At 40.3% G+C, this 26,764-nt stretch overlaps 1 protein-coding gene across 1 annotated transcript in view; it reads left to right on the forward strand.

Annotated features, from left to right (window-relative positions):
- The window catches only part of SP110 (SP110 nuclear body protein), a 40,957-nt gene that overhangs the window by 2,513 nt on the left and 11,680 nt on the right, over positions 1-26,764 (forward strand). The window contains 9 exon segments of the mRNA XM_011972816.1: positions 667-814; positions 2,468-2,636; positions 4,549-4,815; positions 5,146-5,229; positions 6,023-6,106; positions 7,561-7,638; positions 9,521-9,589; positions 15,346-15,495; positions 17,107-17,188. Coding sequence (XP_011828206.1) covers positions 668-814; positions 2,468-2,636; positions 4,549-4,815; positions 5,146-5,229; positions 6,023-6,106; positions 7,561-7,638; positions 9,521-9,589; positions 15,346-15,495; positions 17,107-17,188 — 1,130 coding nt within the window. The 5' untranslated portion in view covers position 667.

Genomic DNA, 26,764 nt, shown 5'->3' on the forward strand with positions numbered 1-26,764 from the left:
TCACAAGGGTTTTATGAAGATCAGATAAGTTACTGCATATGAAACCCTTAGAACAAAGTCTGGCACACAGGAAACACTCTATAAATATTAGCTACTTTTAATATCTTCCTTATGTTTACCTGCAGCGCCTTGGGATTCTGTCATTATATTTTCAGTCACTCTCAGCCTCCATTGTTGCTGGGAATTGTCATTGTTTCCTATACCCATGAGCCTTTTAGGCAGACATTGCTTTGCAGGTACTAAGGATGCCTTTGGGACCAGAATGCCTACCTTTAGATCTGCCCATTTAATGCAGAGAGAAGCTGCCCGCATTCCTCAAGGTCTTTGCTTCTATTTTTTTTTTTTTTTTTTGATGGAGTCTCGCTCTGTCACCTAGGGTAGAGTGCAGTGGCACCATCTTGGCTCACTGCAACCTCCACCTCCCGGGTTCAAGCGATTCTCCTGCATCAGCCTCCCAAGTTGCTGGGACTACAGGCCCACGCCACCACTCCCAGTTAATTTTTGTATTTTTAGTAGAGACAGGCTTCACCATATTGGCCAGGATGGTCTCAATCTCTTGACCTCAGGTGATCCGCCCACCTCAGCCTCCCAAAGTGCTGGGATTACAGGCGTGATCCATCGCGCCCAGCCTTTGCTTCTATTTTTTTATCATGCCTCTTTCCATAGGATGTTCACCATGACAAGAGCCATGGAAGAGGCTCTTTTTCAGCACTTCATGCACCAGAAGCTGGGGATCGCCTATGCCATACACAAGCCATTTCCCTTCTTTGAAGGACTCCTAGACAACTCCATCATCACTAAGACAATGTACATGGTGAGTCATGTTGAACCCTTCCATGGCAGCCCAGCCCCCACCAAATATGCCTGATTATTAAGGTCTCAAACCACAAACCACCAGGGCTTCCAGAGTTTGGAAGGCCCAGCCCAGGCGTGTTCATTATCACAGAAGGTGGGGGTGGTTAGGAGCGAGGGTGTCATAGGGGCTATATTGGTTTCTAGGGTGTCACTGATGTAACAATGACTACAAACTAGATAGCTTAAAACAACAGAACTATATTCTCTCAGTTGTGGAGGCCAGAAGTCCAAAATTAAGGTGTTGACAGGGTTGATTCCTTCTAGGGGCCCTGAGGAGAATCCGATCCCTGCCTATCTCCCAGCTTCTGGTGGCTGCTGGAAATCCTTGGTGTTCCTTGCCTTGTAGACACATCACTCTAATCTGTTTTCATCTCTACATCACCTCTCTTTTGAGTCTTCAACCTAATCTTCTGAGGACATTTGGATTTAGGGTCACCCTAATCAAAGACGATTTTATCTCAAGATCCTTAACTTAATTACACCTGCAAAGACACTTTTTCCAAGTAAGTTCGCATTCACAGATTCTGGATGGCTATATCTTGGCTGAGAGGGGCACCATTCAACTCACTACAGGCATCATTCCAATTTATGACAGCTTATATTGCTCACAGTGCATTCTGATGTGAGACAGGCAGGCACTGGAAGATATGCTATGTGGACAAAGTGGACCTATTTTTATACAATTTTGGTTTTTAAAAGCATTTATTGAGCCCTAGACTCGGGGAAGTGCCAGCAATCTTCCCTAGTCTCAGTCTGGTTGGCCCCAACTTCCTCTTCAGATCACAGCCCAGAGAGCGCTCCTCAGAGATATCTCCTTGGCCCACTCATCTCATTAAGACCTCTTAGTTATTCAGTTCCATAGCAATCTATACTTTCCCTCCATAACACTACTCTCAATTGTAAATGGGTATTTGTGTTTATTAATGCCCATCTTCTCCACCTGACAGTGCCTACCCTGCCCCCCAAATATAGGCAGCTCTATGTTGGTCTTATTCAGTGCTGTGTACCCAAAGACTTGCTGACTGAGCCTAGTAGATGTTCAATAAGTATTTGCAATCAGTTCTCTCTTGCCATATTTCTCCTTTTGTCCATCCTCTCAGCAAGGAAAATTCTCAGGGAGACTTCTCTGTGGCTGGAATGTATTCGAGTCATTTCAAGTTTGAAAGACACAGAGAGAGACTGAGCAGAGGCTAACAAGCAACCAGCAGAATTGCCTCTGTGACCATCACTAGAACCACTGCTGAAGTATCCTGCCCAGAGCATTAAAGAGTCAATTACATAGTAGCATCCTTTAATTCCACTTTCCTTCCTTCAAATTTCTCTCTCATCTCAAATGTGCCTGAAAGTTGGATTCAGAATATAGACTTACCTTAAGAAAGCTAAATTATTTATTTTTGTTGATAGTCATCCAAATATGTGTAAAGTTTCAAAAATAAGCATGGTAAAATTGTGACCGCTCTACCTTAGAGAATGTGACTATGACTATGTATTTTATGTTAAATTTCTTCTTAAAAGAGTAAGGTAGCTTTCTTAAAACTTAGAAAATCATAAATGTATAACTTCCCATTCGATTTTATAGTCATTTATAAAAACCTTCACTCCATTTTTTAAGGAATCTCTGGAAGCCTGTAGAAATTTGGTCCCTGTATCCAGAGTGGTGCACAACATTCTCACCCAACTGGAGAGGACTTTTAACCTGTCTCTTCTGGTGACATTGTTCAGTCAAATTAACCTGCATGAATATCCCAATCTGGTGACGATTTACAGAAGCTTCAAACGTGGTAATGAGATTTCTCAAGTCCTTTTTGCATTTAAAAAGTTGCTATGGGAAAAGTCGGGGTTTACTTCTAGCCCTGTGGAATATGCATATTAATCCCCCGCTTTCTCTCTGGGGAGGAATGGATCATATTCTCTCATTGGCACAGCTGCAGAAGCAGCCCCTTGCTAAAGCTGATTCCAGCTCTCTAAAATGAATTTCTAGAGGACATAAACATTTCTTACGTGTGCTATGAATTTGGAAAAAAAATCATAGCATTTGGCATACTGGACAATCTATAGGGAATGCATAAAGTGACAGAAATGCAAAGTTACAGAGATCACATCTAGTGGAAGGACAAGGAGAGTCAGGGAGGAAGAAAAATGAGTAAGGATGGATAATACTAAGTATCTTTTTATGGTGCATTATCGCAAACACTTTGTTTGAGTATCTCATGTCATCTTTAAAACAACCCTTTGAAGTCATTTTTATCCCCATTTGACTGACAGAGAAATTAAAGCCCAGAGGTAATTTTCCCACAATTACTTGTCGGTTAAGAAGCAGAGCAAGAGTCCTACTTGGGTCTCCCAATACCAGGGCCCAAGATTTTAACCACTAGTCCAGACAGGGACAGCTGGAAGGCAGATTGTAAAGCTAGAGAAGGGAAGAAAAGTAGCTACAGAGAAAGGGAGGGAACTGCAGATGTAGCCACAGAAAGAGAGGGTCTGAGAAAGAATGGAGCATGAAGTACATGGAGAAAGAAAAGAGATTGGATAAATAAAGGAGCAGGAAAAAGAACCGTGGCAGAGCTGGGAAGAAAGCAGCCAGGGAAAGAGAGCAGGCAGTAAAGTCATTTTAAGTTGGAAGTAAAACACTGGCCAAATCATATGTTCACTTACCTCAGAACAACAAGCAAAGGACCACCAGCTCACATTGGATTGTGATATTTTCATTAGTGGAATCACCATTGTTGACAGTTCCTCCTTTGCTCTCTGACACTTCACCATCAAAAGGCTTCCCCCTAAAGGGGGAGATGATTTCTTGAGCTAAAGGGACAGTGAAAGGGGCAAGTCCACCTCCAGGTAGGGCCCACTGTCCTGGCAGCATACGGACAACATTAGGAGAGGCGTGGCTTTAAAGGCTGTGCTAAGAACACCTGAAAGCCATGGAGACCCACACACTGATGTGCCCCTAACCTGGCTGAGCTTCAGTCATCTTCCAGGATCTTCAACTTGATGATTTTGTTCTGGATCCCTTTCCAAAATTGGAAGTTCCTTTCCTTTTTCCATTCACTGGTTGAGACCATTTTACTTCTGAAATAAATTATGGAGAAGAATCTTAAGAGAAACCCCGCACTAGCCGTGCAAGGGAATGCATGTGGAAAGCCAAGGGTCTGGGGTGTTGTGGATGGGAGAGAAAGCTGGGTGCGACCAGATCACAGGGTACAATAGAAGCCGCAGAAGCTGACTCTGCAGAAATGAGCAGAAACCAGAATATAAATGTCCTCATACACCCTGCTGAGGAATTTTTGTTTTCTCTTATTTGCTTTGGGGAAGTGTGATCAGTTTATTTATTAAAACAGAGACCTCTTTTAAAACTATAGCATGTTCATTATTGACTAAATCATATGACACCAAGATTAAAGAAAATTAAATCGCTGCGTACAAACCCAAACTCAACTTTTCTGGGTGAAACCATTTTGGTATTAGATCAGGGCTTAGATGCAGTTATTGTGGCACTCAATGCCCAAACCAGATAAATAAAATAGAAAGGGGCCACAAATGGATAATGATGACAATGAGTCAGTTCTCTGCACCGGGGGGACAATGAATAACTCCATGGCCCCATCCGATTGGAAGGCATGAATTGAGAAATCCCCTTCCCCAAGTAATTCTGAGTCTCCAGGGTACTGATGTGTGTCCCTTCACCAATCCCAGTTGGCGCTTCCTATGAACAGCAGAGCAGAGACACACCAGTCCTACTTGAAGCCCCAACTGACCTAGCAGAAGGAAGCTCCCTCCGTACCCCACTGGCGCTGCCCCCACCACAATCCCCTCAACCAAGCTCTTCACCCTGTGCGCCAAGAGTCAGTGAGCCTGGAACATCCTCGCAGCAAAGCAATGAGATCCTGAGTGAGTCGCCCAGCCCATCTGACCCTGTCCTGCCTCTCCCTGGACTCATCCAGGAAGGAAGAAGCACTCCAGGTGAGAAGCAGATCCCATCCAACACCCGTATATCCTCAGCCTAAGGTGCCTGTGCAATGTTGCCTCCAATCCCAGCGTCTTGACTTTTATTGTCCTAGTTCTTCTCTTGCACCCACCTACCCATACATGACCCTTTTCAAGAGGGACTATGAGCACTGCCGGGGAGTGGGTAAGACCTAGAGTCTAGAACACCTGCTTCCCACACCTGGGACATTCCAACCCACTGCCTTTGTGCCTTGATGCTCTATCTGTTCCAGGCACTTTTAACATTCACTCTCCACCCTGACATCCAGTCCCTGTAATCTGTAATAATTTCCTTTCCTCCTTCAGTGACCAATGATGAGTTAACATCCAAAATGAATGAGGAAGACGACTCAGAAGAGATGCCCAGCCTCCTCGCTAGCACCGTGCCAGGTAATACCGACTGGGGCTAATACAGCTTAGCTCAAGGTGGCTGTGAAGGGAGAACATGCATCTGCCAACCAAGAGGCTAGGGTGGGAACCATGGAAAAAGGAGCTGGGTGTGACAAAGGAAAAGAAACAGAAGGGGCCAATTCACCAATGCAGTAATGCAAAACAAACCAACAACCAAAACACCATTCTGAATTGACAAGTAACCTGTGTAACACTCACACTAGTGACCCTTAGCTGATTCCTCACCCCCACCTGATTATCGGGGCCTTTGAGTTTCAACATTCTTCATTTTTATATGGTTTGGATTCTAAGAGCAATGATCAAAATTACTAGAAAAGATGATAAAATGTCTACAGGTCTGCTAGACCTGATATTTAGCTTCTAAAATTGTATCACTTGCCCTCCCCAAACCATTGTCATAATGGATTTTGATTATGTTAAATATAAGAATGGTATGATATTGGGCATTGTCAAAAATGATATCATGGATCCTGAGCTCTCCAGTACTGAGAATAGGGTTCCTCTTCGATCCAAATAATATTTCATCCACTCCTCTAATACCTACCATCCAAAAAGGTTAACATAATCAGGAAGCTAACAGCAGTGGAAGAACAAGTGGCTAATTGAGAGTGAATGGTTGCTTACTTTCCCACTCCATCCCATCCTTCCCTGGGCCTTGGTTGCTCAGTTACCCTGTCATTTTTACTTATTGGAATAGAGCATTCTCTTTCCTCCTCATTCTGGTCCCTGCTTGCTGTTCCTGAGATCTGAAACTTTTTCTTCCTCCGTTCAGTGGCCAGTGACGACCTGATCTCCCAAATAAAAGATAAAGAAGACCCCCAAGAGATGCCCCACTCTCCGTTGGGCTCTATGCCAGGTAATCTTGTTTTAGTCAACCTGAAAGCTTGCCTTTGTTTCTGTGTCTACCTAGAGGAAAAGCCATTCAGATCTTCTAGGGAGGGGGCTCTCCTCCCGCCTCTCAATCTTGGCCCAGCTTCCAGTTCACTCAGCACTGGGGAGCTTGAACAGGCAGGAGATCTGACCCCTGAATGGATACAGAGTCCCTGGGGGAGGGCAAAGGAGGCAAGTCTGGAAAAGGTAGACTTGGATAGGGCCACAGACAATGATGGACAGAGCCCCACCAGTACCTGTAGGCTTGGACTCCAAATACCACAAAGTGCCTGAAAGGGAAACATTCACCTGCCACAAGGGGTTGTGGCAGGAACCCCAGGGGAAAGCACAGGGAACTGAGTCAGGCTGGACTGTTTGACGGAGCCACTCTTCTGAGCCTCTTCAATAAAGTAGTGCTCAAAACTGCTCTGTCAATGCAAAGCAAATGAATAAAAACACTGTGTGGCCCTAATAGTGATGGTGCAGCAGACATGGATGGTCCTCCTTCCAAGCCCCAACCTGATGGTGGGGAATCTTCACTTTCAACCCTGGTCATTTCTATATCATTTGGAGTTTAAGAGTTGATATTATTAATATAATTTGAAAGGTAATAAATTATTCCAAAGGTCTAATGACCGTTTGCCACCTGCCTCAGTCACCTATTCCTACGCAGGCCAGCATTTGAGACCAATCTCATAGCAGTGTGTAAAGAAAAAGGTGACAGCTTTATGTGAGATGGGCCTTTATTTGTAATGGCTTCAAATCCTCTGTCTTTCTTTGTGCAGCAAAAGCTAGCAGAGCTTTATATATCTTTGCTGTTAACAGGTGCTAGCAAGCACAAGCTTGCTCCTGCTTTCTTCAAACAATCCTTGTATACAGAAATATATAAGGCACTGAGCCTTCTTTGCTATTTCTCCAAGTAAAATAACCACAGATAGAGCAGTTAAAGAATATCCATACATAGACATCAAAGCAATAAGATGTATTTTTCATGCAGCAAAGACATTCCCCTCCATCGTGGACATCAGATTTCAATGTCACCACTTTCCGCTCTCAGCTTCATTCCTTGAGCAAGGGCTGCTGGGAGCAGCAACTATGTGACTAGAGTCATAATACCCAGCACAGTTTATTTCTGCAATTTCCATTCATTGTACCCTCTTCATTCACTTCTCTTCCATCCATAAGATAATCTCTCTAAAAGGATCAGACTGAGCCTCTGCTGTGGGGCAGTTGTGCCCTAGTTCCCTGTGATGGTCACACAGGTAACAATAACCACAAGCTAGTAAAAATCAAGACAGAACCAGGGAATTCTTAGGGCTAGCAGATTCCCAGCCCTGGGCTGCATGTACTTTCTACTTTTCTAGTTCTTCCATTGACTTCCCTCAGCACTTTCTCTTCACTGGATCTGAGCTCTGAAGTGACTTATATTTCTTTTGTCAGAGATAAGAGATGATTCTCCAGAACCAAATGACCCAGAAAAGCCCCAGGAGGTGTCCAGCACACCTTCAAACAAGAAAGGTAAGGAAAGCATTTCTCCTGTAGAGGTCAGAAGGGTGAATTCTGAGTTGCTTTCTGTTTTTCTGTGTCTTGTCAAGAGCACCACTATGTGACCACAGTCCTGATGCCACACACAGTTTGTTTCTGCTATTTCCATTCACTGCATCTTCCAGAAAGGCCTTTATGAAAATTATCAGAAAACCAGAAGGCATTTGGGGATATTGAAATATGCCATTGGAATTGCCTTTTCTGAAAAAAATCAATCTCCTATATTCACAACTTCTGTGTTAATTGCACTTCCGTCTTTAACTGAAAATTGGTTCCCCAGAGAGGAACCCACTTCCTCTTAAGACATGGCTGGGCATTCTCTGCCATCCGTCACTCACACCTCATGGTGAGAGGCAGGTTAGATGTCCATCCTTTGCTGCCTACTGACCCCATCCAGCCCCTTCCTCCCTGATCCTCTCCTTTGAGGCTTAACCATTCAATTAAAATGTTTGCTCACTCATCATCAATATCATCCAATAATTTCCCCAATAATCCTTTCAAAGGCTGTTTTTCTGTCATTTCAAGTCGCAGCATCATCCTAGATGCCTTCAGGGTACACATGGATAACAGACAACTCTGTTATCCAATACTCTGGCCCCTCAAATCCTTCATCTTCTCATTTTCCATGACTTTTTCCTCCACCAATTCTTGGCCTCCCATACCCAAAGGCAACCTATAAACCCTATCATCATTTAAATCTGGCTCAATTTCCCAGCAGTTAATTTCAGAATTCCTTTTTTGATACCTATCCTTGAGCTTTTCTCCTTCTGTAGCTATCATTCAACCTCTGATCACTCTTTTTCCCAGTCCAATTCTAACAAACAAACAAAAAAGAATCAAAAACATGTTTTTCTGTTCTTATTTATTTATTGTTTCCTCTGAAGTTGTCCTTCAACATAATTTGGATCTCCAGTCCACTGGCCTTTTCTCCTTCCAAGCCATCATCTGCTTTTCTTTGCTGCCCAGCTTTTTAACGTTGACACTAATTCACAGTCCAAGAGTCATCATTTCAGTAATCTATTGCCATTATCTTAAATCCGCCTTTCCTCTCTGCCTTTTCCTGGAACTCTCTGGTAAGTCTTGGAAGACCCTACTTACCTACTTCCTGTACACTGCATCTGAAAGCCAGCAGTGCTGGAGAGAGTTCCACAGCAGGGCAGAGTACACTCACTGGTCTTCATGGTTCCAGCACAAATCATCTCTCCTTACTGTATGACAATGCTACTTCCTGTAATAATCCTTTCAAACCTCAAGCTCTATTTTTCAAACCTCTGACCCCCTCACCTTCTGCTTTTTGCTCAATCAATGACTCCCCCTCCTGCACCATAAGCAGATATCAGATGACAATCCCCTTATTTGTCCTGCTAGCCCTACAAACCCTAATTATATCTGTTTTCCTCCTCTCTGAGTTCCCTCCTTCTCTTCTAAGACAATCCTTCCACCTCATCTTGTAGTATCCATAATTCCTTCTCTCTCAAGTATTCCTTACAGCAGTATCTCTCACACAAGAATCTGCATTCAGACAATAATTACATGTATCATAGCTCATTAAAAAATGCTTTACCTTGGTTCTCATCTCACTTCAACTACTTCCATAGCTCTCTCCTTCATTTCACAACCAAACTTCTAGAAGTGAGTTACCTAAACTCCCTGTCTCCATTTCTTCGTTTCTCCTTTTCCTCTGTCATTTGACAGTCCATCTTCCCCTATTATTCCCTGAAGTAGCATCGCCTAAGGTCACCAGTGACCTCCTAGCAATGTGGTTTGAAGGCCAAAAGTAAAAGCTGAATATCACTGACATATAAGATTGGGAGATCAATGTTTGTAACTATAAAACATTATCCTTTCTTTTTAGGAAAGAAAAGAAAAAGATCTGTCTGGTCAACTCCAAAAAGGAGACATAAGAAAAAAAGCCTCCCAAGAGGTAAGATGAGAGTACAAGAGAAAGCTGGAGGCTGGAAACAGCTCATGCAGGGCTTACAGGTCAAGCTGTGGAGGATTGAATTTTATTCTAAATGCAATGGGAAGTCATTGAAGAGATTTAGTCAGTGAAGTGACACAATCCAAGCTCAATTTTGCTACAGTGTAAAGAATGAGTTGGAGCTGGGAAAGAATGGAGACAGGACAGCCATTTTGGGGCAGATGCCATGAGAGTTCCTAGTGGCTTGGATTCAGATCTGACAGTGGAGGTGCAGAAAAGAGTGCCAATTCAAGATCAGTTTTGCAGGTATTGTTGACAGGATTTGACATATTAGCTACAGATGAGAAAGAGAGAAAAATCAAGGCCCATTCTTCAATTTCTGGCTTAAATGAGTAAGTGCTAATTCCCATTGCTGAGGGAAGATGTAAATACATTGGGGGGATAACTTTTAGAGTTCAATTTTTGACCTGTTCCTTTAGAGGTTTCTGCTGGCCATCTACGCAGCTGTGCATAGATGTGTGTTTTGTCAAGAACTGTGAAGGGTCTGAGATGTTACTCCACTTGCATTGGTATGTCCTTATATACATATATATATACGAGTGCTGCAGGAACACAAGGTATTTGGGCCAGGGAAAACAATCTTTACTGATATTCACAACCAGCTCATCAGCCAGAGCAACACTGCAGTGTCTGTCTCCCATACACAAACCAAAAGGCAATGCTAAGAGAGCTAATGGGATCTTTCTATTCAAAATAGACTATAACTCATATATAAGGGATGTAGAAATGATGGATTTTCTGTGTAGATACATGAGAGGGACAGCCATCATCCTCTCCTCCTGAAAGGAGAAGAAAAAACTTTGCTGCTTTGAGATAAAATGGAAAAGATCCTGATTCCCAAGGTCCCCATCCTAACCTTTGGAATTTAAATGCATCTTTGCAAAGGCCAGAGAAACTCCAGGTGTTGCTGACTTTTATGACCTAAAGATGTCTCCAAGTTCTGGGCTTTATCCCTTGTGATATACAGATACCTAGGGAAAGACCACTCCAGTTTTCCTGGTACTTTAGGATTTAACCTAGGAAGCTAGTCCTGAGTAAACCCATCTGGACATCTCAGGAGATAAGAGAAGTTTTATTATCCCTTTAGATCAGAGCAATTAACTAGAAAAAGAGCTATAGCTCTAATTCTCGTGGTATGTGAAGAGCACAATGTTTCTGGGGAAGTGAAAGCAAGTATTTCCTATATTTATATTGTATACATTTCTATGTCTTGAGGGCTAGGGCTTTTTACAGGAACACTGAGAAATCAGGAAGTTATATTTTCCACAAATACGGCAATTTGGCACTCATGGAAAAAGTCTGGTCCATATATATATATGAGAGTGTGTGTGTGTGTGTATATATATATATCATCTGCAGATATATATCATCTGCATCCATATATATATATATATATATATATATATATCATCTGCATCCATATATATATATATATGAGAGTGTGTGTGTGTGTGTATATATATATATCATCTGCAGATATATATCATCTGCATCCATATATATATATATATATATATATATATATCTGGACCAGATATATATATAAATATAAATATATATATTTATATTTATGAGTTATCAGTAAAATAAAGGTATTCTGATCTATGGGAGAAGAAAAGAGAACCACAGACCTAGCCCTGCTCTCAGAAATCCCAGTGGAAGAGGAATCTAGCAAGGCAGACTGAGGGAATGACACCAGTCAAGACAGGAGCACCAAGAAAGAACATATTAGCAAGCCAAGAGGGAATGGTTGACTATACTGAAAGACTAAGATAAATTCAGAGAACAGGGCCTTGAGTTTTGTCAGAAAGAATCACTGGAAAATTTAAGAAAAATTTTGGTGATGGAGGCAGGAGCCAGTTGTCTGGGGAGGATAATGAATGGGAGGCGATAACATATGTAGACAACTCTAGCTATAAAGGGAAACAAAGCAATAGATGGCAACCTAAGCCAGTGGCTTAAAGCTCCTTTTCCCTGACTTAGTTTACCCTTAGTATGATCCCAGTGTCCAAAATCACAGGGCTGGTGTCCTTTTAAGATACTTTACAGAAATGATTCCATTCTATGAAAAGTAAGTGACCTTCCTGGGCAGGAAGGAGAAACAAACTGCTTTCTCCTCCATTCTACTTATTAGTCAATGGCCTCTCACCATGTTGTGTGTGTTCTCTATGGGCCTCCTTGGTTTAGTGTAAACTGATCAGGTTATTCAACTCACACTCCTGAGCTTTGTCAAACACTCTCACAACTTCAATTACCACCTTTACACTGACGGCTCCCAAGTCTACATCTTCAACTCAGGTTTGTCTTCAAGAAACACATAGCCAGCTGCACACTGGGCATCTTTGTTTGCAAGTCTCCCATTGACCCTACAGTCTCAATATACCTGAAATTAAATTCATCTTCTTCACCAAAAACCTAGTCTTCTAAGTACCATTCAGGAATTTATTCAACAAATATGCAGTGAGCACTAACTGTATATACCCATTCTGAAAGCTGAAGACAGTTTTTATTTTAAAGAGAGAAAGCAAGAAAGTGAGCAAAAAAGAAAGGGGAAAGCTCATGGAGCTTATACATCCTGGCTGGGGGAGAGAAAGAATGTAAACTAGAAAGCACATAAACAAGATAATTTCAAGTAGTGATGCAGGATGGAAGAAAATAATGGATAGGGTTACAATAGTGACTTGCAGTTTGGAGTGGGAGTCACTTTGGATTGGATAGTCCAGGCAGAGGGACTCAAAAGTGCAAAGAACCTGAGGCAGAGAGGAACGACCAGTGTTGTTGGCAATGATGAAGAAAGAAGGGGGTAGAAAGTGAAAAAGTAAACAAGAATCAGATTATGTAGGGTTTCACAGGCTCTTGGGAGCCTTTTGTAGTTTATTTAACTTGAAATGAGGAACCTGATCTACCCAGGCGCCAAGCAAAAACCTTAGTCATCCATGACTAACTGAACTCTATTAGCATATTGACAAGATCTGTTGGTTCACCCTCTTTTTTTCTACATTAAAATCTGATTAGTTTATTTCCATGCTTAAATCTTGTCCATGGTCTCCTATTGCCCTTAGGGTAGTGTTCACTTAATGTGATTGTTAAAGCTCTCTCCAGTCTAACCCATGCCTTACCCTCCAACTATTAATATATCTCTTTCCACTTAAAACTCCAGTCAACCACTCTGAACTTTCATTTCCTCCCATTTCATTTCTCTTCCCTTTGATCCTTGGCGTGTGCTATTCTTTTTGGATGCTATATTCTGAACCTACGCTACTCTCCCTAAATGTTTAGTTATCTTCTTTTCATCAATGGTGTTGGCTTATGTCTATCTTAGGAATGCATACTCTGACCCCTAAATTAGCCAAGCTGATCCCACAGTTTCTACAGTACCCAGCACTGGCTCTTTTGGAAGATTCGAAATACTCTGTTGTAATTACTTATATAATGTGTCTCTTCTAGGCTAGATGGTAATGTCCTGGCACAAATGAGCTATTATTTTTTAAATGAAAAACAAATGAAAGAAACCATATTTTCTGTAACCCAAAATTTGAGTAATGATCTGACAAAGGATAGTTTATGAATTTATTATTGTGTTAGGAAAAGGGGTCATAGACACTATGGGCACCACGTGGTGTAGACACAAACTAAAGGTTATTGGAGGGAAATTTCCAATACAATTCTCCAAATTCTTATTATCCCACATTTAGGGCAGACATAGGTAGTCTGCACACCCCATGGCCAACAGCCCAGTACTAAGATGCCCACTGCCACAATGCTCTACACATTATAGGATTAGGGAGATAGGGAATGTGTATGCAACCATACAATTATGAACACTCCCTGGTCAGAGAAGTGACTTTGTTAGAGAGGGGAAACCTCTGGAGTCGGGGGATGGTGTCAGATGGTCAGTTCTGTTGAGGTAACTCTGACCTTTTGACACCTCTCTGCCAAGCTACCAAAGGGATGCCAGCCTCTTCCAGATTTGCCTTTCTTCATATGGTATTTAAATGAATTTTTTCAGGTTTTTTAAAGGAACCATTTTATTTTAAATGTGACAGATGATGTGCTTTAAATTTTCTTTTTTCCAATTTTCCAATATTTTATTAGGGTAAAATACGTATGACATAAAATTTATCATCTCAACCATTTTTAGGTGCATAGTTCAATGGTATTAAAATACATTTGCAATGTTGTGCAACCATCGCCACCATCCATCTCCAGGACTCTTTTATCTTGTAAAATTTAAACCCTGTACCCATTAAACAACTCTCCATTCCTCCCTGCCCGCAGCCCAACAGAGATATTTTTAAGAGTCATATTATTTTACATTTGATTAATCAGCTTTATTTTTTTAAAAATAAAACACATAAAAAGATGTTTCAAAATTGTAAGAGAAAAAAATACATAGTAGTGCTGAAAATATACATACAACACTCTCGTATTTTCTGTAAGTGTTCTCATCTCTGAAACACTCCTTTAGTTATGCAGAGAAAAAACCTAAACTTGACAATGAAAGGCAAGTTTTAGGCTCTATCAGGCTGCCCCACCCCTTCTGGATAAATTTTCAGTAATTTCCGTGTTTGAACTTCCCGCCAGCCCAGCGTCCCACTGGGCTTCCGGTTCCGCCTCGTCTTAAGGGTTCACCCATGCCTTTTCCTCCGGAAGTGGCCTGCGGATATCACGGTACTTGCATGTGGGAGGGGTGGCTGCACAGTCTGTGTCCTTTCTAACCTGCAGAGAAACGTTCTTGTTCAACAGGACAGTGGTCATCCTGTGGGATCCGCTTCTAAAGTCAGCAGCCAGTGAAAATTGTGTTCTCTTTCCACAATGAAGCAAACTCACCTCTGCATCCTCTGGCATTGCACCTCCTCTGGGTCTCAGCCTCACCTTCCATCTCTCCCTCATGGTAGCCACCTTCTTGGCAGGGTCCTTGCCTCTCAGGTTTTTTAATACCTTGCACTTTGCCCACTGAAGGCACCTAGAAACTTTTGGAAACCTCCTGTACCATACACGGGCCCTGGGGAACCTGGAGAGGTACTTTGTAAGATACTTCCTCTCCACCTAGACCAGACTGTGTGGCCACCTTGTGGTGTGGTCAACACAACGAAAATCAGGAAATAAGCTCTAGGATTTCCGGAGATTTATCTAGTTGATTGCAACAGGTCATACCAGGAGTGAAAGCAGATGGTAATTTGGGGAAACAAAGAAAGGTACATGTAAGAAGAAGGATATAGGCCGGGCGCGGTGGCTCATGCCTGTAATCCCAGGACTTTGGGAGGCCAAGGTGGGCGAATCACGAGCTCAGGAGATTGAGACCATCCTGGCTAACACGGTGAAACCCCATCTCTACTAAAAACACAAAAAATTAGCCAAGCGTGGTGGTGGGCACATGTAGTCCCAGCTACTTGGGAGGCTGAGGCAGGAGAATGGCATGAACCTGGGAGGCGGAGCATGCAGTGAGCCAAGATCGCGCCACTGCACTCCAGCCTGAGTGACAGTGTGAGACTCTGTCTCAAAAAAAAAAAAAAAAAAGAAGAAGAAGTGGAAGGATATAATTATAGAGAAATAGCAGGAGAAAAGTGAAGTACAAGAGTACAGAGATCTGAAAGGGTGGGAGTTGGGAGCATGAGAAAGGAAGTCACTGATTGGGACAGTAGGAGGCTCACTGAAGACCCCAATTTAAACTACTAACAAGTCTTTATTTGGTCCAGATGCAGCCTCACCTAGACATGGAATCCAAAAGAAGCTCAAAGTGGTGGATCAGGTTCCTCAAAAGAAAGATGACTCAACTTGGAACTCCACGGTAGTGACAAGGGTCCAAAAGGCGAGAGCTGAATGTGCCCGAAACTCCAGATCAGAGGGTAAGACTGATGATGGAATCTGCCATTTGAATGGCTCAGTGTGGGAGGGTCTGTCCTGAAGCAGGTACAGGGTTAAGTAGATATGTAAAGTCAATAGAAAGAGGAAAAAGTACAGAGAATGAGGATAGGATATGACAAGAGAGACAAAGAAAGCAAGCATCTCTTGCATCTGAAAAGTTTTTGTGGAAGAAACAGACATGTTCACAGGGACAGCTGTGACCTGGGGCAGCAGCTGTCAAATTTTTTGGTCTCAGGACTCCTTTATGCTCTCAAAAATTATTGAGGACCCTAAAGAGCTTCTGTTCATGTTGTTTATATCTATCTACGTGTACCTTATTAGAAATTAAAACTAATAATTTTAAAATATTAATTAATGTAAAAGTAACAATAATAAACCAATTGCCTGTTAACATAATGTTATTTTATGAAAAATAAATATATTTTCTAAAACCAAAAAAAATTAGTGAAAAGAGTGACATCATTTTATGTTTGTGCAAATATCTTTGATTGTGAGTGAGCTTTATAAAAAGACAGCTGAATCCCTATAACTGTTTCTGCATTCATTTGTAATATGTTGCCTTGATTGAAGGATAGAAAGAAAATCTGGCCTCACACAGATATCTAGTTTAAAAGGGTGAAGTAATTTAATAGTCTTTGAGATATCTGTGGATATTCATCTTTAATACTACACCAACACTCAACAAGTGGTAGTTTCTTAAACATTAGTTGTAATGTAAAATTTGAAACCATATCAATTAACTTCATACTCTGTTACCATAAAATACGTTAATCCATCTTGCATTTTGAATGGACCTTCTACTAATGCAAAATTTCATAATAGTACAGCCGTTTGGAAAATGTACATTTGGAATTATACAATGAGCTTGTAACTCAATCACACAAGTGTTTTCTTGAGGCCACTGTGGTACTTCAGGATGCAATAGAAATGCTTTATATGTGCTCTTCAGGTTTTCACATAGAATATTAAGATGTAAGATATGTACTCAAGGGTAGAAATTTAATAAAATTAATAATTTTTACTGGCTTACCACGAACATTCTCAAGTGAATCTTGCTTTTATTTTTATTTTTTGGTACAGTGAGCAGGTGGCAATGAAGGATGCAGTGATTCCTGCTGAGGTTTGCAGACACTGCTTTGATGTGTCCTAAGGCACCAGCAGTTTTATCTGCCATTGCTCTTGCTCAATCTGTACAAAGGTTGAAATAGTGAAAAAGGCGGAGAACATCTTATTATGAAAACAATTCTGACCTTGCAAATTTTCTGAAAAGGTTTGAGGGACCCTCTAGGGTCTCACAGACCTTACTTTGAGAGACTCTGGCCAAAGGGTTCAGATAGCTCTACCCCATTGTGGACGTCTTCGTTGGTAGAGTAACCACTGCTAACCAACTGTGGTCTGCTCCTCCCCTGAGTGGCAGACAGGCACAGTGTCATGAGCGGCACCAAATCTCTTGGTAGATACATTCTTAGGAGGGTAAGACCTGGAGCCTCCAGGACACTCAACTTCAAAGTGTGCAAGGGCCTTCCTGGGTCTCTGGGAGATTCTCCATAGAGCTTCCCAAGGGGCATTTACTAAGATCTTTTGTTTTCCAGAGATTAGTGATGACACTTCAAAAATGAATGAAGGAAAGAGGTCCCAGAAGACGCCTAGCACACCATCAAGGGTCACACAAGGTAAAACTTGGAGATCACTAGTCTCAGAGTACAGTCACCAGGAATCTAAATTCAGAGCTGTTTTACACTAAGGCAATATTTCTTAACTTTTTTTTCATTATCACTGTGCTAGAAAGCCCTTCTGGATTTTTTTTTCTTAATCAAGACCTTTCCCATGATATTTTACTACTACAAATGTATGTCCTTTATATGTAATGTATCCATATGTATGTGTGTATATCTGCACTTTATAAGATTTTTCTCAACACTCAAGAATGAGTTTTTCTGCTCTTGGCATCAGTATCAACATTACTGAGAATGAGTGTCCCAAGTATATTCCTGGTACTGTACTGAAAGTACAGCTTGTCCAAAGTACAGCTTGATCCAACCCCTGGATCAAGCTAGAATTCCAATCTCCGCATTTCTCATGTGGCCTTTCTGAGAAAATTGAGAAGCGAAAAACTCATTACAAACACACACGTAACACTATGACTGGGCTTGTGTAACTGGTGGAGTTGTGGGCACATGCTGGTAAAATTGTGCCTGTTAATTCACCCCTCACCATCACTACCATTATTCACATTTCTGGAGTAAGTCGATACCACTATCCTTAGAGGGGAGAAAACAGCTGGATATTCTTCTGTTTGCTGGTGATGTGGTCATTGTCACAAAAATCACAGAACTCTCACATGACAAATGTGATTTTCAAACAACAAATATCTAATTATTGTCAGGAAAATTGATTAAATTTTACCACCTTAAAATCTAAATGATCATTTTTAACAGTTTCTCCTATATTGCACTGGCTTATATAGTAGTATTTCAACTTTTCTCATAGATAATTTTATTTTATTCTTACAACCACCCTTGGAGAATATTGAATGACTTATTCTAATTTAACAGATGAGGAAATTGAGACATGGAAAGGATTAGTGGGTTTTTTCAAGATCCCCTGGGTAAGGGCTGGCTGCCACAGGATTAACATCCTGGTCCCCAGGAACTCTTTTCAGGAGCCATCATTCTCCATAGAAAGGAAGGGGCAGAAAGAATACTGTCAAACCTTTGTCAATTCACTATAACCCAAAATAGAAAACTGCTTATTCAAAAATTACTTTCTCATTACTTCCAAGATCCTATGGATAACAGAAATAAACTGTCTTTGGGAAAATCTCCCAGGACAGAGCATAAGCATAAAGAAGAAACTATTTGGTCTCTGTGGTGTGGATCGATGTTACCTTACTGTTATTACGCCATTCTAGGCCATAAAAGACATCCAAGCCAGAAAAAGCCTTATGCTTTTTAAAATCATGATTTAACTTTTTTTCAACATAGAAAAGTTCCTGGACTTTTCTAAAAGCAGTGTGCTGTAACCATTAGGATTATGTTGCTGCATCAACACAGTGGCTCATGCCTGTAATCCCAGCACCTTGGGAGGCTGAGGCAGGAGGATCACTTGAGACCAGGAGTTCAAGACCAGCCTGGCCAACACGGTGAAACCCTGTCTCTATTAAAAATACAAAAATTAGCCTGGGGGTGCATACCTGTTATGCCAGCTACTCAGGAGGCTGAGGTGTGAGAATCACTTGAACCCAGGAAGCAGAGATGGGAATGAGCTGAGATTATGCCACTGTACTCTGGCCTGCATAACAGAACAAGATTCTGTCCCCCCAAAAAATTTTAATGACATATTTTAAATGTTAGTTCTCTAGTATATTTCTGATCCATCTTCATTCAATCCCCAAATTCAATTTCCAGGTAAAATGGAGTACTTTTTTCACATAGGTCACATGGTTTTCTTGCATTCTCAAAGTGATGGGAAAACAGGAAAAAAATTACTTAGAGAAGTATTGACATTGCAGGTTTGTAGATCAATATTTGTAGCCATAAAAGATGTGGGACTTTTTTCTTTTTTAGAAGAAAGGAGAAAAGAATATGGCCAGTCAAGTTCAAAAAGAAAACAGAAAAAAAAACTCCCAAGAGGTAAGCAAGAAAAGTGAAGTGGCTACTCTCTTGGTGTTTATCAAGGCCTTCACCTGACCAGCTGGCATGACCTTCTCCCCAGCCACATGGCCACTCAGTTGTGCCTGGAGCACAGCCAGCCCCAACCTTGTCCCCTAGGCCACCCCATCAGTAGACTCCCCCACAAAGGAAGAGAGAACCTAACACCAACCTGGTTTATACCTAGCCTTCTTTTCTCTTATTATAGGGAGGGAATGGGGTTGAGGTGGACACGAGACATCAGAAAATTTTGAGATTAGGATTGTTTCCTGTCTAGGGTTAGAGCCCAGAAGAATAGGTACAAGAAACCTAAATCCCCAAGCAAGATTCAGACTTTCAGTTCCAAACTGGGATTAGATTTGGAGTCATAGAGTGTTCAGAACTACCTCAGCCAACCCATGCTTGCTTGCATGTCTACATGCATGTTTCTATTCCAGTGCACAAACTGCATTACTTGCAGAATAAGAAACAAAAAAGCTTCATTTTCCTGGTTACTCTGCTTCATCCCACTTTTCTTTTTCTCCACTGTATTCTCTCCCTCTTCCCTTTCCCTGTTCCTTACTTTTTCCCTTCTTATTTTTTTTTTAATTTATTTTGTAAATTTTTTGTAGAGACCAGGTCTTGCTATGTTGCCCAGGCTGGTCTTGAAATCCTGGCCTCAAGTGATCCTCTTGCCCTAGCCTCCCAAAGTTCTGGGATACAGGTGTGAGCCACTGCACCCGACCCCTTTTTCTTTGTTCTTTTACTCAAAATTATTTACAAAGGGCCTGAGATATGCCAGTCAGTGGGGATTCTCTTGGATTCTGTGCCTTTATGGGAGCCAGCCTGGGAAGGGATCTTGTCCCAGCTGCCAAACATGAATTAGGACATGAGGCTCACTGCTTTGGAAATCCCTTTAATTTTTCTGCTTGTTCCCAGCATCCCTCAATCTTGGGGTTTGGCCTGGAAGGAAAGTCATATCTGCCTGCTTGGCCTTCTCCTCCCTGGCCTCTTCTTCCTGGTTCCCCACCCCACTGCCTCCCTAGGCTGGATGAAACATACTCTCTGTCATTTTCTGAGTGTTTACTACCAATGACTTATAGGAAAACTTGACATTCAGACCTCCAAAGTTTTCTTTTGATAGGTACAGGTAATTTTTGGAGTTTATAAATTGTTGCTCCCAGCAAATACTGTGCTTCAAGATTTTGTCTAAGCTTGCCAAAATGGCCTTAACTGAGCATGGCTTCTCAGTTCTAGCCAGCATCTTCCCTCCACCTGAAACCTATTCATGTAATAATAGTCAGGGAAATCTTTACTATTTGCAAGGATGAAAAATATATACTTCCTCAGCAGAAACCTTACAAGCTAGAAGGGACTGGAGTCTTATCTTTAGTCTCCTTAAACAGAATAAATAACTCTCAGCCAAGAATTTTGTGTCTGGCAAAACTAAGTTTTATGAATGAAGGAGAAATAAAGTCATGTTTAGACAAACAAATGCTGAGAGAATTTGTCACTACCAGACCAGCTTTATAAGAAATGCCAAAACGAGTTCTAAATCTTGAAACAAAAGATTGATATGCACCAAAATACAAACTCTTGAAAGCATAAAATTCACAAGGTCTATAAATAACACAATGAAGAAAACAGAGTGTGTAGGTAACAATTAACATGATGACTGAAACAGTACCTCACATCTTGATATTAATGTTCAACATAAATGGGCTAAATGCTCCACTTAAAAGGTACAGATTGGCAGAATGGATACAAAATCACAAACCGAGTATCTACTATCTTCAAGAGACTCACTTAACACATAAGGACCCATATAAATTCAAGATATAAGGGTGAAAAAAGATATTCCATGCAAATGGAAACAAAAGCAAACAGGAGTAGCTTTTCTTAAATAAAACAGACTTAAAAAAAAAAAAGAAAAAAAAAAAAAAAACACAAAGAAGGTCATTATATAATGAAAAAAGCATCAATCCAACAGGAAGATATTACAATCCTAAATTTATATGTAGCTAACACTGGAGTTCCCAGATTCATAAGACATTTACCACTAGACCTAAGAAAAGAGATAGACAACAACACAATAATAGTGGGGAACTTCAATATTCCACTATCAGCACCAGAGAGATCATTAAGACAGAAAGTCAACAAAGAAACAATAGATGTAAACTACACTCTAGAACAAATAGACCTAATAAATATTTACAGAAGATTACATTCTTCTCATCAGCACCGGGAACATTCTCCAAGACAAACCATATGATAGGCCACAAAACAAGTCTCAGTAAATTTTTATAAATTGAAATTATAGTTTGATGGGAATAGCATTGAGTCTATAAATTACTTTGGGCAGTATGGCCATTTTCAAGATATTGATTCTTCTTATCCATGAAGATGGAATGTTTTTCCATTTGTTTGTGTCCTCTCTTATTTCCTTGAGCAGTGGTTTGTAGTTCTTCTTGAAGAGGTCCTTCACATCCTCTGTTAGCTATATTCCTAGCTATTTTATTCTATTTGTGGTAATTGTTAATGGGAGTTCATCATGATATGGCACTCTGCTTGCCTTTTGTTGGTGTAAAGGAATGCTTGTGATACTTACACTTTTATTTTTGTATCCTGAGACTTTGCTGAAGTTACTTATCAGTTCAAGAAGTTTTTGGGCTGAGGTGATGGAGTTTTCTAAATATATAATCATGTCATCTGCAAACAGAGACAACTTGACTTTCTCTCTTCCTGTTTGAATACTCTTTATATCTTTCTCTTGCCTGATTACCCTGGCCGGAACTTCTAATACTATGTTGAATAGGAATGGTGAGAGAGGGCATCCTTATCTTGTACTGGTTTTCAAAGGGAATGCTTCCAGCTCTTACCCATTCAATATGATATGGCTATGGGTTTGTCATAAATAGCTCTTATTATTTTGAAATATGTTCCATCAATATCTAGTTTATTGAGGGTTTTTAACATGAAGGGATGTTGAATTTTATCAAAGGTCTTTTCTGCATCTATCAAGATAATTATATGGTTTTTATCTTTGATTCTCTTTGTGTGATGGATTACGTTTATTGATTTGCATATGTTGAAGCAGTCTTGCATCCTAGACATGAAACTGACTTGATCAAAGTGGATAAGTTTTTTGATGTGCTGCTGGATTCGGCTTGCCGGTATTTTACTGAGGACTTTTGTGTTGATGTTCATTAGGGATATTGCCCTGAAATTTTCTTTTTTTGTCTCTTCCCAGTTTTGGCATCAGAATGATGCTGGCTTCATAAAATGGGTTAAGGAGGAGTCCCTCCTTTTCAATTGTTTGTAATAGTTTCAGAAGGAATGGTACCAGCTCCTCTTTGTATTTCTGGTAGAATTATTATTATTATTATTATTTTGTTTTGTTTTGTTTTGGTTTTTTTTGCTTGCATGCCTGAATGCATGTGTCTACTCCAGGGCACAAACTGTGTTAGTTACAGAATAAGAAACAAAAAAATTCAGCTGTGAATCTGTCTGGTCCTGGGCTTTTTTTGGTTGATAGGCTATTAAGTACTGCCTCAATTTCAGAGCTGTTATTGGTCTATTCAGGGATTCAGCTTCTTCCTGGTCTAGTCGTGATAAGGTGTATGAGTCCAGAAATTTATCCATTTCTTCTAGATTTTCTAGTTTATTTGTGTAGAGGTGTTTATAGTATTCTCTGATGGTAGTTGTATTTCTGTGGGACCAGTGATTATATCCCCTTTATCATTCTTATTGTGTCTATTTGATTCTTCTCTCTCTTCTTCTTTGTTAATCTGGCTAATGGTCTATTTTGTTAATTTTTTCAGAAAACCAGCTCCTGGATTCATTGATTTTTTTCAGGGGAGTTTTTCATGTCTCTGTCTCCTTCAATTCTTCTCTGATCTTAGCTATTTCTTGCTTTCTGCTGACTTTTGGATTAGTTTGCTCTTGCCTCTCTGGCTCTTTTTTTTTTTTTTTTTAATGGACTTTCACTCTTGTTGTCCAGGCTGGAGTGCAATGGCGCAATCTCGGCTCACTGCAGCCTCCACCTCCTGGGTTCAAGAGATTCTCCTGCCTCAGCCTCCTGAGTAGCTGGGATTATAGGCATGTGCCACCACACCTGGCTAATTTTGTATTTTTAGTAGAGATGGGGTTTCCCCATATTGGTCAGGTGGGTCTCGAACTCCCGACCTCAGGTGATCCACCTGCCTTGGCCTCCCAAAGTGCTAGGATTACAGGCATAAGCCACCACACCCAGCCTCTAGCTCTTTTAATTGTGATGTTAGGGTGTCAGTTTGAGATCTTTCTAGCTTTCTGACATGGGCATTTAGTACTATAAGTTTCCCTCTTAACACTGCTTTAGCTATATCCCAGAGATTCTGGAATGTTGTCTCTACATTCATCACAGAATTAGAAAAAACTGTTTTAAATTCAATATGGAATCAAAGAAGATTCCAAATAGCCAAGACAATCCTAAGGAAAAAGAACAAAGCTGGAGGCATCACACTACCTGCCTTCAAACTACATGACAAGGCTACAGTAACCAAAACAGCATGGTACTGGTACCAAAGCAGACATTTAGACCAATGGAGCAGAATAGAGACCTCAGAAATAACACCACGCATCTACAACCATCTGATCTTCGACAAACCTGACAAAAACAAGCAATGGCAAAAGGATTCCCCATTTAATAAATAATGCTGGGAAAACAGGCTAGCCATATGCAGAAAATTGAAACTGGACCCCTTCCTTACACCTTATACAAAAATTAACTCAAAATGAATTAAAGATGTAAATGTAAAACCCAAAACCATAAAAATCCTAGAAGAAAACCAAGGCAATACTATTCAAGATGTAAGTGTGGGCAAAGTCTTCATGACAAAAACGCCAAAAGCAATTGCAAGAAAAGCCAAAATTGACAAATGGGGTCTGATTAAACTAAAGATCTGCACAGCAAAAGAAACTAGCATTAGAGTGAACAGGCAACCTACAGAATGGGAGAAAAATTTTGCAATTCACCCATCTGACAAAGTTTAATATCCAGAATTTACAAGGAACTTAAACCTATTTACAAGAAAAAAAAAAACCCCATCAAAAAGTGGGCAAAGGATATGAACAGACACTTCTCAAAAGAAGACATTTACATGGCCAACAAACATATGGAAAAAAAACTCAACATCACTGATCATCAGAGAAATGCAAATCAAAACCACAATGAGATACTATCTCATGCCAGTCAGAATGGCAATTATTAAGAGATCAGAAAACAACAGATGCTGTTGAGGCCATGGAGAAATAAGAATGCTTTTACACTGTTGGTGGGAATGTGAATTTGTTCAATCATTGTGGAAGACAGTATGGTAATTCCTCAAGGATCTGGAACCAGATATACCATTTGACCCAGCAATCTCATTACTGGGTATATACCCAAAGCAATATAAATTATTCTATTATAAAGACAGATGAGCGTGTGTGTTTATTGCAGCAGTATTTACAATAGCAAAGGCATGGAACCAACCGAAATGCCCATCAATGATAGACTGGATAAAGAAAATGTGGTACATAGAATACTATGCAGCCATGAAAAGTAATGAGATCATGTCCTTTGCAGGTACATGGATGAAGCTGGAAGCCATCATCCTTAGCTAACTAACACAGGAACACAAAACTAAATACCACATGTTCTCACTCATAAGTGGAAGTTGATCATTGAGACCAAATGGACATAGAGAGGGGAACAACACACACCAGGGCCTGTTAGGGGGTGGGGGGGTGAGGAGGGGAACTTAGGGGGGGTCAATAAGTGCAGCAAACCACCATGACACATGTATACTTATGTAACAAACCTGCACATTCTGCACATGTATCCCGCTTTGGGGGGTGGTTTTTAGAAGAAAAATATTGAAATTATATCAAGTATCTCCTCAGACCACAGTGAAATAAAACTAGAAATCAACTCCAAAAGGAACTTTCAAAACCATAGAAATAAATGGAAATTAAATAACCTGCTCCTGAATGATTTATGGGTTAACACTGAAATTAAGATGGAAATTTAAAAATTATTTGAAATGAATGGTAACAGTGACATAAATTAACAAAACCTCTAGGATACAGCAAAAGCACTGCTTTTAAGAGGAAAGTTTATAGCACTAAATGCCTACATCAAAAATTCTGAAAGATCACAAACTGACAACCTAATGTCACGTCTCAAGGAGCTAGAAAAACCCAAAGCTAGCAGATAAAAAGAAAGATGAGAGCAGAACCAAATAAAGTTGACACAAAAAATAAAAAACATCAATGAAACAAAAAGCTGGTTCTTTGAAAAGATAAATAAAATGGATAGAACATTGACTAGAATAACCAAAAAAAGAAGAGAGAAGTTTCATATAAACTCAAACTAGAAATGAAACTGGAGACATTATGACTGACATCAGAGAAATACAAAAGATCATTCAAGACTACTATGAACACCTCTATGCACAAAACTAGAAAGATCTAAAGGAAATGAATAAATTCCTGGAAACATACATCCCTCCTAGATTAAATCAGGAATAAATAGAAACCATGAACAACCAGTAAGAAGCAGTGAGATTGAATCAGTAATTTTTAAAATGCCAGCAACAACAACAAAAAGCCCAGAGCCAGATGCACTCACAGCTGAATTCTACCAGACATTTAAAGAAGAATTGGTGCCAATACTACTGAAACTATTCCAAATGGTTAAGAGGGAATCCCCTAACTCATTCTGTGAAGTCAGTGTCACCCTGATATCAAAACCAGGAAAGGACATGATAAAGAAACAACAGACCAGTATCCCTGATGAACATAGTTGCAAAAATCCTCAACAAAATACTAGCTAACTGAATCCAGCAGCCCATCAAAAATATAATACACCATGATCAAGTGGATTTAATCCCAGGGATTTAGGGATAGTTTAACACATGCAAGTCAATAAATGTGGCACATCACAAAAATAGAATTTAGAACCATAGATCATTTCAATAGATGCAGAAAAAACATTTGATAAAATCCAGCATCCCTTTAGATAAAGATCCTCAACAAACTAGGCATAGAAGGGGCTTACCTCAAAATTGTAAAAGCCATATATGGCAAACCCACAGTCAATGTGATACTAAATGGAAAAAAGCCTAAAGCATTCCCCCTGAGAACTGGAACAAGACAAGGATGCCCACTTTCATCACTTCTATTCAACATAGTACTAGAAGTCCTAACCAGAACAATCAGGCAAGAGAAAGAAAGAAATGACATCCAAATTGGAAAAGAAGTCAAAGTATCGCTGTTCATTAATGATATGATCATATACCTAGAAAACTCTAAAGACTCCTTCAGAAGACTCCTAGATTTGATAAATGAATTTAGTAAAGTCTCAGGTTACTAAATCAAATATACACAAATTAGCACTGCTATACACCAACAGCGACCAAGCTGAAAATCAAATCAAGAACTCAATCCCTTTTACAACAACTTCAACAAAATAAAATAAAATACCTAGGAATATACTTATCCAAAGAGATGAAAGATCTCTACATGGAGAACTTCAAAACACTGCTGAAAGAAATCATAGATGACACAAACATATAGAAACATATCCCATTCTCATGGATTG

The sequence above is a fragment of the Mandrillus leucophaeus genome, unplaced genomic scaffold (assembly GCF_000951045.1).
Source record: "Mandrillus leucophaeus isolate KB7577 unplaced genomic scaffold, Mleu.le_1.0 Scaffold1301, whole genome shotgun sequence".
Classification (NCBI taxonomy): Eukaryota; Metazoa; Chordata; class Mammalia; order Primates; family Cercopithecidae; genus Mandrillus; species Mandrillus leucophaeus.